General features: G+C 43.8%; 2 protein-coding genes across 5 annotated transcripts; both read left to right on the top strand.

Moving 5' to 3' along the window:
• The first annotated feature begins 1507 nt into the window (after nucleotides 1–1507).
• On the top strand, nucleotides 1508–6542 carry zc3h14 (zinc finger CCCH-type containing 14). 4 transcript variants are annotated; one of them, XM_068753501.1, is made up of 17 exons: nucleotides 1508–1589; nucleotides 1885–1927; nucleotides 2012–2126; nucleotides 2224–2264; nucleotides 2926–3088; nucleotides 3187–3508; nucleotides 3628–3794; nucleotides 3989–4089; nucleotides 4166–4324; nucleotides 4468–4539; nucleotides 4691–4847; nucleotides 4947–5152; nucleotides 5283–5421; nucleotides 5577–5647; nucleotides 5725–5807; nucleotides 5899–6005; nucleotides 6136–6542. In XM_068753501.1, the coding sequence occupies exons 1-17, from the start codon at nucleotides 1554–1556 to the stop codon at nucleotides 6137–6139; spliced, it is 1986 nt and encodes a 661-aa protein (XP_068609602.1). In that variant the 5' UTR covers nucleotides 1508–1553; the 3' UTR covers nucleotides 6140–6542. The 4 variants fall into 4 exon arrangements, with proteins under 4 accessions (XP_068609602.1, XP_068609601.1, XP_068609599.1 ...); XM_068753500.1 differs by having other exon boundaries at nucleotides 1509–1589; nucleotides 5508–5647; nucleotides 5728–5807; XM_068753498.1 differs by having other exon boundaries at nucleotides 1510–1589; nucleotides 5508–5647.
• A 5803-nt stretch (nucleotides 6543–12345) lies between these two features.
• Nucleotides 12346–16403, top strand: batf (basic leucine zipper transcription factor, ATF-like). The gene is made up of 3 exons (XM_068753920.1): nucleotides 12346–12408; nucleotides 13263–13367; nucleotides 15753–16403. Exons 1-3 carry the CDS (start codon nucleotides 12346–12348, stop codon nucleotides 15957–15959), a joined length of 375 nt encoding a protein of 124 aa, XP_068610021.1. The 3' UTR covers nucleotides 15960–16403.
• Nucleotides 16404–17369: the final 966 nt, after the last annotated feature.

Raw genomic sequence — 17369 nt, 5'->3', positions numbered from 1 at the left:
TCAGATCTTGATGTAATTTCCGAGCATGTCGCTTGATTCCCTTTTCACTTTGAAAACACAGATCGTTCAAAGTAAAACCAAAATATGCGGTTGAATATTCTTATACTATTTGAGTGTGATGCCTCATATATGGACTTATAAGAGAAACTTTGTAGACATCCTCTAATGCTGACAGTTTTCCAGAAACTCTGTTGGTAAATGGTGTAAAAATGGATGCTAAAAAAGATACAAATAAATAAATAATCAGAAATAAAATAGACTGTCGGAGTGCACTTTGATAAAAAATGCTAAAATACATGCATTGTGACTGTGTGAATGGTAACACGTGTGATAAATAGGTGGTAAATAGGGTGCTGGCCACAATAAACAATCAATGATTTAAAGGTCATCGGTGGGATATGCAAGATTAGATGTTAAAGGGACATGGAATAGATTCCCTCATTTTCTTTCAAATGCAAGTTTAACTTCCGTAACTGTTGATAATCAGGTCATCAAAACTGGAAATCAGGTCATCAAAACTATTTGAGTAGCACTCAAGTAAACATGCTGAATAATCCTGTTTGGCATCCCTAATTCATGTCCCATGTTTCGTCATTTCAAGATTCAAGATACTTTATTGTCATTATGCGAGCATAATAAAATCGTGAGAAGGCCCACGGCTTAAGGCACACATCATAACATAACATTAGGGAGATCACTGTGTAGGAGTCTTCACGTAATATTGGACTCCAAAATGGGAAAGCAAATAAACACAACTGTAAACATAACCTCCTTTACAATGGTGGTAATATTAATAAGAAGAGACTGGCCCTTTCTTCAAATGCATATTGATGGGGTTCAAAAACCTAAAACTGGAAAAATAAGGACTTTGATTTTACATTTCATATTTTAAAACCTAAAACAGCTACAATTTAATTTTACGTACAAATTCATAGCAATATTATTCCTTATTTCACAACATTGGATTCACCACGAGCGCTATAGATTTAAACATTCTGGATCATCGTCATATGTTTGCAGTCGTCACGCTATATAATGGACACCTGGGGGGGAGCAAATAAACAGTTGTGTTTATTTGCTTTCCCATTTTGGAGTCCAATATTACACTCCTACACAGTGCTCTCCCTAATGCAAAAATGACAAATAATTGATTTTCTATGTTTAATGATTAATCTGTTCATAACGTGAAGGACAGACACAGACAAAACATCGGCGAGTATTCTCCACGGAGGTAAAAATGTTTGAAAAAAAGGATTTGTAAAATGAAAGAAGCGTTGTCAAGATTCTGCCACACACACTATTATTAAGAAATAACATTGTTTATTTGTATAGAAAGAGAAGAGAAGGCACAAGACTACCAGGACCAGAACACCACGTGGTGGCACTGTGGCTGGTTATGCACATAAAAACCAGAGAAGAAGAAAAGGTACACGTCACGAGGCCTACCTCGATCACGTGTGTCTCACGTCACGTTTATTCTTGCTAGGTGACTGAGTCACTCTCAGAATAGTAGCGCATTTTACAACCCCTTTATTGGAAATAAAACAATCACCATGGAGATCGGAGCCGAGATCAGCAAGAAGATAAGAGTGAGTAGCCCAACGAGCTGAATCTGGAAATATAACCCGAGAAGCTCGATCAGGCCATCGTGTCCGTCGTTTGTTAGCATGCTATTGCTAATGCTAGTGCGTTTAGCTATCCCTTGCAGAATGGCATCGCGCTTTTTTTTTTATTTACATGACGAACAATAGGTTTGCGTTATCGCATATCCAGCACACAGACTAAACGTGTCTGTTCACGGGTTTCCGTCTCTAAATGGATGTTGTGTAATTTGCCCTCATTTGCACATTTTGATCTTCTCGGTGCTTTTTCGTCTTTTTTCAGGCTGCGATTAAGGGCAAGCTTCAAGAGCTCGGCGCCTACATCGGTGAGTGGATATAATGCACGCGTCGGTGTCGCTTGTAAACGGACTGATGTGTGTGTGTCATGCTGCGTTTTCCGTCCCATGTAGATGACGAGCTCCCCGACTACATCATGGTGATGGTAGCGAACAAAAAAACATCTCAGCAGATGGCCGATGATCTGTCCCTTTTCCTCGGGAACAACACGATCAAATTCACAGCCTGGTGCGCTCAAGCAAAAAAACAACAACAAAAAATAGATTTTCATCTGTGCAAAGGAGTTACCTTCTCCGTAACGTGGCTTTGTTTTCTTGTATCGTAGGTTGCAGGGTGTGCTGGAGAAGCTGAGATCCGTTTCCGTGGGTAAGTTGGGTGCTTCAACCAGCTGTGGAACTGATGTGTGAGTGCGTGTGAATGCGTGTGAGTGCGTTGAGAGCCGACCTCAGAGGGTCTGCTGTAAAGCCGAGCGATACGATAAGTCAACGATAGATTTCATTACCATTTTCAGCATTAAGTAAAGATCATTCATTATGTAAACCGACTTCTTTTTCTGTTCATTTTAGATATACACTAGTCACAAATAGTTACTATGTTTGTGCACATAGTCATATAGCTATATATACACTAAAACCATAAAAATAGTAAATGCAAGGCTCTTGTGAAGATCGTAAGAGTTTTAGCTGGAACAAAGGGATTTATTATATATTTTTTAGGCATATTTAAATGTTGTTCCTCAGTCAATGTCCTTGCACGCACATCTGTTTTGACTGAAGATGTTGCCATGGTGACGTAGATCTTTCCAAAGTGCTGATCATGCAAATAAAGGCCTTCTGTCTCTTAATACAGGCTCCCTGTACACAATATTGATATGAAGATTAGGATTTGTTGCACATCCAGCTGCAGAGTATCAAACTGTTTTTTTTGATATCAGCAGAATGTCATTCAGAATGCATCTCATCCTTCACGTCACCGTCTCCTACGTGGTCATGGTTTCTCTGTCTGTTTGTCCACACGGCGGCTACAGAGCCCGAATCCCTCAAGCATCAGCCCCAGTTCGAAGGTGGTGCAAAGAGCCGATCATCTCTGAGTGAAGACGCCACCGGAGATGAGCTGAAGGTGCTAACGGTGTCCAGTTCACGCTTTGAGAGGACAGAAGCACGCGTGTCCAGTTCCGCTAATGAAAGCAGGTGACGGATATGTGTTTTTAATTCTTGGGTGCTGTTGTCTTAAACGACACATGTGTCAGAACCCCCCCCCAATGCTAAGAGACTTTCTTTATCATCAGCAGAGGCGCCGTGGAGAAGACTTCCCCCCGACTAACCTCCGCCGTCAAGCCCCTCGCGGAGCTGCTCCCATCAGAGGCCGTCATCGACATCAAACCAGACTTGGATGATGACCTCATCGCCGAGGACCCTGTAGAAATACGCAGCAGCCACGTGCGAACAAGGAGCGTCACCAGTCGCCCCACCGCTGAGATCTACAGGGCGGGGCAGGGCAGGTTCAGCTCGGCTAACTCCGCGGAGCCGTCCCGACACGCGGAAGGCTCCTCTTACAGCCGGCATCAGGACAGCAGAGCCGGCAGATCCTCCCGAGCTGGATCCAGCAGGGTACGATTCAGTGAGAGGGATACGCAGGTTAACCTTTCCTGCTCATCGTCTGTCACAAAAGTGTTCAAACGGGTCGAGTTAAAGGTCCACAATCATTTTTTCTTGCCGTCCTGGTTCAGCTGGAGGAGTCGTCGCGTAAGCGCAAGACGCCTGTCGCGAGTTCGGTGGTACGAGTGAGCCGAACGGCAGACGACGACGACAGCGATGAATTCGAAGAGGAGGATGAAGGCTATGGAGGAAGAGGACCGTCCAGTAGAGTGTCCCTACCCTCCAAACCAGAGCGCAAGTCAGTGCTGCCCGCTCGCTTCCACATGTCTGAAGTTGTTCCGCTGAGCCATGGCACTGGATGCATTTGTTTTGTTTCCGTAGAAATCATGCAAAGCTGACGAAACCAACGATTTCTCAATGATGTTCTAAAAGAATATGAATTCTATTCTGGTGTTCGTTGAGGAGCTTTGACATTGTAGTCTCTCGTTTCAGACCGACGCTCCCTCCAGCCAAGCAAGCCAATAGGAACCTGATACTGAAGGCCATCTCTGAGGCTCAGGACTCAATCACCAAAACCACATCCTACCCCACAAGTACGTTTTCCCCATGTTGCCATGAACAATGGCGCGGGGCTTTTATTATTCCTCTCTTGCGCTGCTTTCTCCCAAGTACCACAGAGGCAGACCGTTCCCGTGGCGCCTCGGGCTCGTTTGGCCAGCAGCGAGGAGATGACTGCAGCTATTCAGCTGGTCCAGGAGCACCTCCACAGCCTGGCCCCCAGGGTCCGGGCCTGCCCCCCCACAGAGCTCCTTCCTCCCAGAACTCATGGTATGTCAAGAGTCGATGCTTCAGTTGCTTTTTCTGGGCAGTTCGATATTCTTTCTACCATATGATGCTCTCTTTCTGTTCAGCTTCTTTTTTGATGTGCTATATCTCCCCCCCCCCCCCCCCCCCCCCCCCCCCCGCTCCAGTGAGATCTTTAGCTTCACGTCTGCAGCTTGACCTTGCAGGAGGAAGTGCTGCGGGACAGCAGAGTGACTATGGTGACTCTTTTCTTCCCTCTCGGGCAACTTTCTAAATCTTCTTGCTGATGTTTCCGGTTCATTGAAGGGTAGTAGCTAATAATGAATGTCCCGGAAGCTGCTGGGATGGATTGTGTTCAGTGATGCTTTTGCGTTTGTGATGTCCATCTAGCTGTAGAGGACGCAGCCGGCAGTGATGCCAAGGCTCTTGATTCCCGCTCCTTCATACTGAGTCAGCGGCAGCTGCAGGAGCCACCGGCAGGAAGTCGGCGACGTCTCCAAGCCAAAGAGGAAGTCCAGTCGGCTTTACCACGCACTGTCCAATCCAGGTATACACACACTAATTTGTGTGCTCTCAGACAGGCCCAATTGTGTCAAAGCAAAAAGGTTGACAAATTGTTTTTTTTTTATTGCCCCCCCCGCACTAGTAAGGAAAAGGGCGACTCTGCGAGCCCGAAGTTCATCGTGACATTAGATGGGGTGCCGAGCCCATTGGGAAATTTTGCAGACTGTGAGATGGACCTAGATGATGTGAGGCCACCCTCAAAGGTGACGGATGCCCCCTTACCCATCAACAGGGAGCCCAAAGGCGGCATCCTTCACAGAGTGCAGGGAGGAGTCGCATCATCGGCAGGTGTGGAGTCTTAGAAATAATACAAGCCTGTAGTATTATATGATCCTACACACGTTCCCCATGTGTTGTTGTGGATGGCGGCGTTTGTACTGCTTAATGGTGCTTCATGCGTCTCGTCCCCCTTTGACAGAGGACATAATGGACTTTAACATGGCGGAGGAGGACGCAGTACCTGTAAAGAAGCAGAAGGTGATGGAGAGATGCAAGTACTGGCCAGTCTGTAAGAGTGGAGACGACTGTCTGTACCATCACCCGACGGCACAGTGCAAGTGAGTGTTGTTGGTGAATTCTAGTCCTGTTCAGTGGGATATATCTTGCTCTGCACTATCCCTTTTTTTTTTGTTTTTTTTTTCAGGACTTTTCCCAGCTGCAAGTTTGGGGATAAATGCATTTTTGTCCATCCTAATTGTAAATACGATGCCAGGTGCACAAATGCTGACTGCCCCTTCACCCATGTCAGCCGCAGGAGCGCAGTGGGGCCCCCACCCAGGCCAGGTAACCTGTCGCTGTCTCTGCGACTCGCCTGACTGGTCAGCAGCGCTGCTCTGAAACGCACATTTCTCTCCCCGCAGCAGTGCAGCCGGTGCAAATCACAAGCGTGTGTCGCTTCTTCCCAGACTGCAAGAATATGGATTGTCCATTTTATCATCCAAAGGTAAGGGTTTCGCTTTTGATTTTACAGCAGTCATTTTCAGTGTATGAAGGAGTCTGAATTTCTAACGCGCTGATTCTTTTATCTATTTTAGCCGTGTCGCTTCGCAGCCCTGTGTAAACGTGCCGGATGTACCTTCTACCACCCAAACACATCTGTGCCACCAAGACATGCCTTGAAGTGGACAAAAACTCAGGCCAGGTGAGACGGAAGTCAAAAAAGTCAATGTCTCGTGTGTTTATTTTAACCTGTTGATCCTAATGTGACTTTCAATGGTGAAATGCATTTTGTTTTATTGCACTCTTTAAAAGCTTGTCTTTCTTTTTCGCAGCTAATGATGTTCAGAGAGCCTGATGGATAAAGTGAAGTGATACAAGATGATCGTTATCTGTGTCGATTTGTTTTAATTCTGAGATTTAACTGTTGTTTTGTTAGTTTTTTATTGTTTGGATTCATTTTTAAGAGAAGTCTTTTGTAAGCTAAATTCAAGTTTTTGCTGATGCTCCCAGAAAATTAAACGTTTATCAAAGTGAACCTTACATCAATATCATGTCATCATTTCCTGTTGGTTCGAAACAGTGTTCGGATTATCGTACCGTCACTGAGTAAAGATCGTCAGTCAGGATTTTCCTGGCTGAGTTTTGGAAAATCCCCCAATGTGTAGAATAAAAGTTGTATTAAAAATGGAAACTAGTTTTGATTTCCTGCTTTCCCAATAAACCACGAGATGCTGATAAACACTGATGGAACGTTTTATTAATTAATATGCGTTTTTAATCAAAGTTAACAACACGGTAGCCTCCATACAACTCATTTCGTGGAGGGATAGAGTCCATTCGTCTCTACTGTACAGGAAATGGACGGACCGGTGAACTCTGTCGCATCGCCGCGTCGCTCATATATGACGTCATTCTAGTGAAAGACAAAAGACACCTGGGTCGTTGACAGAACTGCCGGGCGTGGTGGCGCGCGCCTGTAATCCAAGCTACCGGGAGGCGGGCGGGCTGGCGGCTCGCCTGAGCTCAGGCGCTCACAGATGACGGTCTGCCGATCGGGTGTCCGCGCTCGATGTGGTGCGCCCCGGGGACCGGGGACCACCACGTCGCCTCCTCGGAGGAGTCGTAGCAGGTCTAAGATCTCGTGGCCCGGTGAGTCAGCTGGATCGCACCCGTGACCAGGCGGATCAGCCCATGAGCAACACAGCCTGAGCAATACAGCGAACCACGGCCCTTTTTGACTCGTCGATACCTTCACGTGTAACACAAACGTTACACTTTAACAACAAGCAGCTTATTGTTCACGTTGTGGAACCTTCACAAAGCCGCTGCTACGCTGGTGCGACACCGCCTCCTACTGGAGGACGCATGTAACTACACCAACCGAGCTGAATACAGTACTTACAACGATGTCCCGCAGGTAAGATCGCTAACGAAACCACTTCTTATATTTATTTTTTATTTTCATCAACTTTCACAATATTAAACCTTACACACACTTTCAACGACATTTCATCATTAGAAAGGAGCAGATAGAATAATTTCATTCTTATATTTCTCTTCCCCCACTTCCTCCACAGAGGCGCGCTGGTAGATTGCAGGTGTGACAAATGGAAAATGCAAGCATGAAGCCTGAGCTGGAAGACCCCCCCCCCCCCATCTTTCCACTGCATCTCTGTGCTTTCTGCACAAAATCTATCTTTCTAGCCAAAAACGTTTAGCTTGAATAGTTAGTAGTATTAGTACGACTGACATTTGTCATATTCGGGCTGTTGCTGCCAAGTCTTCAAAGTTTAAGATTTTTAAATTGTTACAATCGTTTGGAAAACTCAGTCTAATTTATTTGAATCGCCGGCTCTCTCTACCTCAGCAGAGCTGCAAACATTGCCAGAGACTCCACCCACCCTGGACACACCTTGTTCGACCTGTTGCCCTCAGGACAGCGCTACAGGTTGCGCAAGAGCAGGACCAACAGACTCAGGGACAGTTTTTTCCCCCGAGAGCCATCAGCGCTCTGAACACCGATCAGGACTAAACATGACAACTACTCATTATGTGCAATAACAAATGTATGCTATTCATGCAGAGTACTGGACAATCTCTCTGCATGCACTGTTTCATCACTTTAAACTTATGTTGTTATATCCTGCAATTACTTGAATGTTCTGTTATCGCTTGAATTTTATGTTGTTTATTGACACCAGACGGGGCAGCGCTCCTAATCTCATTGTGTAGCCACTATGCCATGACAATAAAGGCTTTCTATTCTATTCTATTCAGAATATCACCCTAATAGGTCGCTTTTATTTATTTTTACAAGTGCTATTGTTTGCATTAAAAAATAAATAAAAGCGTTTCAAGTATTTTTTTTCTGCCGAACTGAGCACCTCAAGAAACCGAACCGAAATTACATTTTATTGTACCGTTACACCCCCGAGTACTCAGTATGTCTCGTGATGTGCAGCATTTCTATTCAAAATGTCAACATAGATAAGCTGTAGTGGTTTCAGTGATGATGGGTCATCCTACAGAAACCTGACTGTTATCTGTTGACAACACTTCCTACACAAGTCACCACATTTCACATCAGTGAGACAAGGATCAGAAACATGTTAGTTGGAGCATCTGTCGGACGATCACGGCCAGAGGAGTCTTACGTGTTGTGCTTTAGTGGCTGGAATCACTTGAAACCTTTCGCCCTCTCGATACGTTTGTTCTCGTGGGATGAGGAAGTGCTACCTGACACCTGGAGTGTAAACAATGTGTAAACAATGCAACATTTTGAAACAACTTGAAGAAATATTTATTTTTAAATAATTTCAAAGTCAGAAGAAGAAGAAATCAATTTCTAGACCAATATGAAACTAAGTTTGGGAATTTTCCACCATGTTGTTTCCCCATTCACAGAGAGCAATGTTCTTTTTTATCATGTTAAACAGCTGACATTTAAGGTAAACCACAAATGACTGATTGTTGGTTTTCAACCAAACGGTCCCAGAGGGGTGAAAGTCACTTGATATTGTTGTGAACTGGACTTTACACCTTTCTGCCATGACTCACGAATGACCTTTTATTTTGAAGGGAATATATATATTCAGTATATTTAAACCCACACATGCATTAGAGCCGGTTTTGCGGTCATCAAGCAGCATCTACACGATTCTTTTCTTCCCCTCAATAATTCTTTACTTATTAGAAACCTCCCACACCGATTTCTGAGGAAGAGAGACCCAGAATCTGGGTTTCTTAGCTAAATAGTCTTGAAGGGGATTTTCCTTAAGAAGAGGAGTGACTCCTGTTTACAGGGGCAATATGAATTCAATGAAACTACTGTCGCTTCTGATGATTTAACCCAGGAGTCATATTGTTAATGAAGTTTGTTTCAAGCTTGTTTTTGGAAGTTGTCACCTGTTTGACCACCTGGATGCGCTAAAATGGTAATGAGGGCTGGAGGGGCTGGAGCAGAATGAGAATGCAGCCACAGTTCACATAAAAAAAGTCAGAAATATGCTGAATGATTGAAGTTTATTTATAATCGACTATTCACAGAATACATTCCAAATCATTCATTCAAAAAGAAGTGGGAAGAAGAAAAAGGTATTTGATCCCATCCCCATTCTCATCCTCAACAACGTTTTAAATACTTCAAACCAAAACAATGAGCAAAACAGGCCTAAACCAATTTAAAATCAACTCAATCGACAGTAATTAGATAATAGAATGAAAATGCGTTTGAGAAAAAGAGCAAAGTAAAGTCCTGGTGGTGTCGCCACAGTAACAATTATATTATAACAATATAATTTGCATTATAATAATGGCAATGATGATTATTATGATATGACAATAATTCTCCCGTCGATTTTCAGCTCCATTTTCATCTCTGGCTTCTTCCTTACTTTCCTCACTTCTTTGCTTTAAGGCGAATTAGGGTCATTGAGGTTTTTGGAAATTAAGCTGCTCTAAGTGAAATATTTTACCGGGTTTTGTTTGTCTATATTTGTATTTGTATTGTATTTGTGTCTTGTTGAAGCAGAATGTGACTAATCAGCTTTCCTCCGTGTTCTCTCTCTCGCTCTCTCTTTTTACAATCTCAACTCTTTTGGATGCCGTTAAATGCCAAGCATTAGAAATGTCTGTCCTTGCCTAAGCTCTTCAAAATTCCCTGTGATGGTGGAACATGTTTTTGTGTGGGAGGTTTGTTCTGCCAAGCAAAGCTGTCTTAGTCCTGATTCTTTTCTCTTTTTTTTCTTTTTTCACAAGAAAATCTTGTTGTTGCATCTCCAAATGTCACCTCGTGATGGGGCAAGCAAGAAAATAAGAGTTCACATATATAGATGTATATAATGTTTTCTTGCTTGAGCTTAAACACAGAATTTTAATCACACTGGAGAAAAAAAAAACACACACACACTATAATTCACCTGCAAAGAATTCATAACAGTTTCTTGCAGAATTTTATATTTGCATTATAGTTCTATAAATAAATATACAGCTCATTACTGTGTTATTAATTCACAATAGTAATACTACAGGATAGTATACAATAATTTACTATTTGAATCTACAGATCTATCCTGTCTATAATGATAATAATCTAGTGCTGTTTACTTTTTTGACACTCCGAGGAAGAATAAAAAACTAAATGTAGGTTGCCTTATGAATGCAGCTCTAGACATCTGTGGAAAAAATGTAACTTTTTTGTTTACCTTCCCATGATGCTCTGCTGGTTGCAGTTAGGTTCCCTCTGCATGAGGGAATGATTTTTTTCTTCTGGATTGCTTTATAGCATTTCCCTACACCAATGCAGTATTTCCCTTTTTATTTTTTATTTTCAATAATGTGTTTTTGTCCTTTTACAAACCTAAATAATTCCTATAGCTCCAAGTCCGTAACATAAAAAACTATGACCTGTGTTCACGGAATTTAACCCCAAATTGTATCGTTTCTTAATGTATTCCCTGCAGAATGATGCAGACTTAAAGAACAAAAAACAAAGAGGGAATTCTTGGTGGCATTCGGGGAGTCCCGTGAGCACTCATCATTGCCAAAAGCTCTCAACTTTGCAGCTGGTGTGACTGTGAACGCAGCTCAGGTCTGAAAATTAGCATGAAGCAGGGTGAGTATTCACAAACCAGTCATCCATGTGGAGCTTTAGGATCCGTGTCTCTAGAGGATTTGGTCGAAACATTAGATCGGCTCCACACGGCTGTAAAAAGAAAGAGGAAGAGCCAAGGCCAGTGATGCCTGACATACTTGCATCAAGACACACACACACACACACATCAGACACACACACAGAGTCTTTGGGACAAAGTTAGTTTTCCTTTATCTGTTACGCTACAAGCAGTTCATGATGAGGATCCAAGTTCACACTCAAACATGGACTCAGAAAGGTTTTTGACCTTTTAATAACGTAGTAAATATTAAAGTCATTCATTTCATAAATGGTCAAAATCCAAAAAGCTTCGGTAGAAAGGTGCATCATCGGTAACTAATTATTTAAGCAACAGTCCAAAAACGTTTATGCAGAATAAATAAACGGGGCATTCTCACTCATGTGCAAAGATGGAGAAAATCTGATTGGTTAAAACTGTACCATGCGAAGAAAGCCGGCACCTGTGACGGCGGGCGGCGTGTCGGTTCCCACGGCTTGTGCAACTTGCACCATGAATGCCAAAAGTTACATACAGTCTGCAAAAAAAAAAACATGCATGCTTCCATCCAGACAACGCCCTTTTCAGGAATGGCCCCCAACTTTTCCAGAAAGAGAATACCAAGGCTTCACACCAGTGTCAGTATTTAAAAGTCCGACAAAACTTTTTTGCCGCCACATGAAACCGAAGAGAACTTGGACTGTTGAGGAACGGAAGTCCAAGCTCAGGCGAGACGGTGAAGAATTCCACCGCTTCCTCTCTTCCCGAACACTTCCTGAGTGTTAGAAGAAAAAAAATGATAAACATGCCTTCACATCTTTCAGACATGTAATTCACAATAAGCATATTTATTTAATATATATATATATTTACATAAATATCTGTATTCAAGTGAATTTAGGTTAAAGGAGGATTTACACATTTTCACATTGTGTTTTTCATGACATCTCATATTCCAGAATACGACAACCATTTTCATCTGTGTGTTATTTTTTCTGGAGTTTTCGCATGACCTTTAACTTTCCATCAGACATGTGACTTCCAGTCTAATGCAACTTACCCTGCTACTTTCTTACCAGAAGCCACATCAGATACAGCTAATTAGGCAGACAGCAAGTCTCACGGTATGTCAGAGAGAGAGAGAGAGAGAGAGAGACTAAGAGAAAGGAGGAGAGCATGAGCAAGCAAGTGAAATAGAAGGAGGAGTGACAGAAAGGGAAAGAAAAGAGGGACGAAAGAGACTCATTAAGCCAAATTGTTCTCGTTCTGCTCCACGGACGTTCTCTTTCATGCTTTCTGTCTCTCTCTCTCTCTCTCTCTCACACACACCACACACAGATACACAAAGCACAAGTGGACACAGACACTTAGTTTCAGCTGCCGCGGCTGGCTATGGCTCAGGGCTCTGACAGCAATGACACAAGCTACAAGTCTCCATCTCCTGGAAGCAGACCGGTGAGTATACAACATTTGTGCTGTCTCAGCAGCTTTATGTGCTCACATCTGACTTTCACCCGGTGCGAATGCGCTGAACTCGGTGAAGCAAGCTGTCTGACGGGCTGCGGTGTTCGGTGACACACAAATTCTGCCTTTGCTGGCGCTTCTCAGGGTGTTCTTTGGCACACATGGGGCTGCAGGCATGACTCGCCCAAGTGTTAGCTCGACTCTGACTTGCGATGATGTGCCTTTGGCACCCGAGCAGCTGGGGAAAAGGGCGACTGATAAAATTGAGCATGCTTCTGTCCTGTTTCTGTGCATGTGAGCCTCCATCCTCCTCACTGGTGGATGGTTTCACATGGGACGAACTTCACTACTGCATGGTGGGAAACCAAATTATTCCCGGGGTGTTTTTTTCCTCCAAAACTTTAAGTCGATAAGGCTATATCAGCTGTAAACGCTGTCTTGGGTGTGTCAGTCTTAATTGAAAAGATATTCGGCAGTTCGTTCTCAAAGGTGTGCAACTGACTCAGCATTTTCAAACGAGATTAGTTATTCCGATACCAAGAAAGCCGACGTTCAGGACGTGAAACGGGGTGTGTGGTCGACCTAACCGGTGACTCACACACTCCCTGGCACTGCCCTTCTCATGAGACGGCGAGTTCAAAACCATCTTCTGCCGTGAAAAGAGGACGACGCTTCGATTTCTCACGCCAAACTCTCAAGGAGGCGCGGAAGACGTGCACAAGGCACAGCAGCCTTGACCTTAATCAACACCGTTGGTTTGCGTCAGTTACAGGAAACTCCTATCCGCTTGCTTGTCACTTCATGGCACACGGTTAACCCTCAGCCATTTGTGTGTGTGTTCTCAGAGCTCCTCGGATGATGCAAAGAGGGTGATGCGGCGGGAAAAAAACCGAATCGCTGCTCAGAAGAGCAGGATGAGACAAACTCAGAAAGCAGACAGCCTGCACTTGGTGAGGACATTTCTCTCTCTGCAACACACACACACACACACACACACACACACACACACACACACACACACCCTTCTCGTGTTCGTGCATCGACAGCATCACAGACTGCCCGCTGCTTAAAATCACTCTTTAGTTATATATAAATATAAACCTGCAGGTTTACTTCACACAAAAGCAAGCCTTGTCAATAGCTTTATTGTGCCGTTATGCAGATCACAATTCAGAATCAAGCTTGTGCGAGTGGGTTTAAACTTTATTTAAGAAAAAGATTCGACCTTGACCATGTGGCAAATGTGTCATGGCTTCTGTTGCGCTGCACAGTTGGATGCTGCTCTGTGTGTTTACAAGCTTAAGGAATAAATTAGCATGTGTGGGCAAATCGCTCCTTTTTTTTTATCTACAGCAGAATTCAGCACCAGAATAAAATACAGGCCAGCTGCTTTGTCCGGTGACACCATTGTTCATGCAACAGTTGGTTTCCAGCATAAGAGCCTGCCTCCTCAGTTTTATTTTCTTTATTGATTTGGCTGTCTGATGAAGAACTTGATGTAACTCAGCCCTATCCTGGTCAGACATTAAGGAGATCTGTTATGACGGCGCGATCTTGCATTAACCCACACCCACGACACCTGCTGCTGTCGCCACAATGCCCTTCTGAGCACCACGCTTCTGTGAACGTTCTCAGATGACCTCAGGAAAAGCCACACTGTGGGCAGCTGCAGACCCGTCCTTTCTTCTTCTTCTCATGAACAGCATGTATTATCAATGCCTTTCAACCCCGCGACAGAGCGACAGAGAACACCAGGGGATCACAGAGCTATTCTGCGGTTTGACTTTCATCGTCTCGCTTAGATAAACAGGAAGATGAATTTTCCCTCTCGACAACACGTGGCTCACTTCCTGTTTCTTCAGTAGTATTTTTTCTTTCTTTATTTTTTTTTTTTTGGTTCCATCTAAATGAGATTGAAATTGTATATTGTGGGCAGGAGAGAAGGAAAATGCAGTCACTTCTTGTAAAAGTAGTGGGCTTGTATTAGATGTACTGGATGACGCAAGCGCAGGGGTTTGCCCAAAGGTTCTGTGACAGTAAAGACACACAGCTCAGTGTTATGATCGACAGGCCAAGGTGTGATAACCTTTTCATCAAAGTGGACGGTTTCTCCCCTGCTATTCCCACACAGAAGAAAAAAAAACCTTTCGATGCTCAATTTGTTCTATTATCTCAAGTTTGATGTTCAATGCAAAAAAAAAAAACACAGACAAGATGCATTATTTGGTAAAAAGGACCTCCGTCCTTCGCAATGTACGACTTTGCCAGGTTATAGCAGAGGTGGTTTACATCTAAAAGCTGTAAGCCTGAATCATAATTAGTATGCTGATTTTAATGGGCTTTTAGAAAAACAGCAGCTGAGGCATGCTGTAGATTAAAAAAAAAGCTTTTTATGTTTTCCTAATGCCCAAACAGCGTTGAGTTTTCATCACAGTTACCTAAAGAATAACACTTTTTTAAAGGGACATTTTTATTGTTTGACTTGTCTTTGTGTTATAAAAAAAATAACTGTAAGAGACTATAGTTGCCACGGATACCCCATCTCTGAGATGAATAAACTGCCTGCGTTTTGAGGCTAACGCGGACTAAAGCGAATTTCAAGCATTGGCTCCCAGCCTGCAGCTGGGTGCTGCTCGGAGCTAGCATGCTAACACACTAACAGGCATATGCTGTGCTACTGTTAATCAGACTGGGATTATTACATTTACGATCTTGTCTTAATTCTTAGCATCTGCTAATAAGCATTAAATTTAAAGTGCAGTTTGCTTATCAGTTCTGTGGGTATTTGGTCATAAGCCAAAAATATGGGCAAAGCATCATTTTTACCTGATGATTGTACCAGAAGTCCAAAGATCTCTGAAAAACACAACACTGAGTCAAAGTCAAAGAAGTGTTTACTTCTCCCCACTCCTTTTCGGACAGATGAATTTAAATTCTGTTCAGTTTTGTGAGTTGGGATGAAGTAGACTGATCCACTTATTTGGTTATGAACTAACATTATTATTATTATTTTGCGAGTTTATGTATATGTTGTGTGTTTCTTTTTAAAAGTCTGAATAAAAATAAATAAATAAATATATTATTATTACATCATGGCATATATCTGAACCCACATAAGATGACGCCACAGCTCCCATCTTCATACTTTTGATAGCTTGCTATTAAACTGAAGGGTTCAGCCTCTGAGGCTAATGATTGTGTGTAAACATCCCATGTCAGCTCCGATAAATGCAGCAGCGCACTAAAACAGGCGATTGAAATTCATGGTCGTGTCCAACTCTCACGTAATCCAACCTGACGGCAAAACCGCCTTCCTGCCTGTGTGTGTTTCCCAGGAGAGTGAGAACCTGGAGAAGGAGAACGCAGCCCTGAGGAAGGAGGTGAAGCAGCTCACAGAGGAGGCGAAGTACCTGTCGTCCGTGCTGAGCAGCCACGAGCCCCTTTGCACCGGCCTGACGCCTCAGACCCCCGACCTTCTCTACCCTCCTCATCACATCAGCTACCACCACCAGCACATCACTGTACCACACTACCAGCACTGAGCAGCACGACCTCTGGGATGTGCTGCGAACACGACTGACCTCAGGGAGAAAGGGGGGGGGGCTGAAATTAGATGTTTTTGTAAATGTTCAAAACAGTATTCGAAACTATTTCCGTTGCTTCTTTTTCGTCTCTTTTGCTTTTATCTGATGACATCGATGATCCCGTTGGCCAGTCCATGTTTACACTTCAGGCGATGCAGTCGTTGCTGTGAATCGCTCAGTCCGCCTCCGTCAACTTGACATTTTGAGTTTCTCGTGTTTTATGAATGTGTTTCTGCTCAGGAGCTTTTTGAAATGATTTTGATTGTGGACAAATAGGAATGTTAAAGTTAAGATTCTAAAACGAGGTTTGATGTACCAAAAAAAAAAAAAAAGAAAAAGAAAAGTGTCTTGACTTGTGTACTGGAAAAAACAAAATCCAGCACTGATATTTATTAAATATGATGAAGAGTTTTTGCGCCCTCCAGTGCTTCATGTGGGTCGCTGCACTTCACGAGGCCGACTCTAGATGGCGCTGCTGTCCCCCCTCGCTTCACTTCTTGCATTGGGGGTGGGGGAAAAGGGAAACCCAAAGTGCGATTCTTTTCTTTTAGGGCAACGAATCCTCTTCTTGAGCTTGCTTGAGAAGCTTTGCGTCCCGTGGGGGGGCTCCCACGCGTAAATACATTGTAATAATAATTACTGTGGCGGAACAAAGAACACATTTTAATTAAATACACGAGCTGCAGTCGTTCAAACCCGACCAAATATCGCAATCCATATAAACACCAAAGACATGGCAGACATTTAATAAAGTCGCCGTGGATTATGACGCCTTTACGAGCCGTTCAGAGTCAGACAACACGAAAGACCGATGGATTAAACTCCGCCCTAGTTTGCGCATGAGCGACGTGGGTTTCAGCTCCGGGTAGACGGTCACCGGATCCGCTCCAACACGTGCTCCACGCTCCGCAGCCGCGGTTGGATACAAACAAAAAAAAAGGAAACGGATCTGTACGTATTGAATCCGCACCATCTCCGTGTGTTTTGTTCCACCGACGTGGAAGATTTTACGCGATTTTACGCGCCCGAGCGTTCCATACCGCTGATCTGACATTTTGCCACCGTCGCGTAAGATAATAACGAGACTTAAACCACGTGGTTCGGTTTGATTCCGGCTTTTAGATAAACAATGAAGTTGCCGGCATGTTTGTCTTGATCGCTCAGCATTTGGTAGCCGCTCGACAAAGAAGAAGGAGGAGGAGAAGACTTCCAGTTACGCGCTGTGAGGTCCTAGCTCAACATGAGCGAGGAAGAAGCTTTAGAAGGCACCAAAGTGCATGAGGATGAACTCCAGCTGGGCGCGGGGGACGCGCCGCCGTGCGTCAAGGCGCAAGCTCCCACCCGGCTGTACAAGCGCCGCTGGATGAT

The sequence above is a fragment of the Brachionichthys hirsutus genome, chromosome 20 (assembly GCF_040956055.1).
Source record: "Brachionichthys hirsutus isolate HB-005 chromosome 20, CSIRO-AGI_Bhir_v1, whole genome shotgun sequence".
NCBI lineage: Eukaryota > Metazoa > Chordata > Actinopteri > Lophiiformes > Brachionichthyidae > Brachionichthys > Brachionichthys hirsutus.
Note: the sequence above shows the minus strand (reverse complement) of the source record. Positions and strands in the feature narration are given on the sequence as shown.

Bases quoted from the DNA above. Each gene is read 5' to 3' on its own strand.
- batf (XM_068753920.1), top strand. From the start codon at position 12,346: ATGGCTCAGGGCTCTGACAGCAATGACACAAGCTACAAGTCTCCATCT. The intron at 12,409-13,262 runs GTGAGTATACAA...GTGTGTTCTCAG, and splicing joins CATCTCCTGGAAGCAGACCG to AGCTCCTCGGATGATGCAAA. The intron at 13,368-15,752 runs GTGAGGACATTT...TGTGTTTCCCAG, and splicing joins AAGCAGACAGCCTGCACTTG to GAGAGTGAGAACCTGGAGAA.
- zc3h14 (XM_068753498.1), top strand. From the start codon at position 1,554: ATGGAGATCGGAGCCGAGATCAGCAAGAAGATAAGA. The intron at 3,795-3,988 runs GTCAGTGCTGCC...CTCTCGTTTCAG, and splicing joins CCCTCCAAACCAGAGCGCAA to ACCGACGCTCCCTCCAGCCA. The intron at 5,648-5,724 runs GTAACCTGTCGC...CTCTCCCCGCAG, and splicing joins GGGGCCCCCACCCAGGCCAG to CAGTGCAGCCGGTGCAAATC.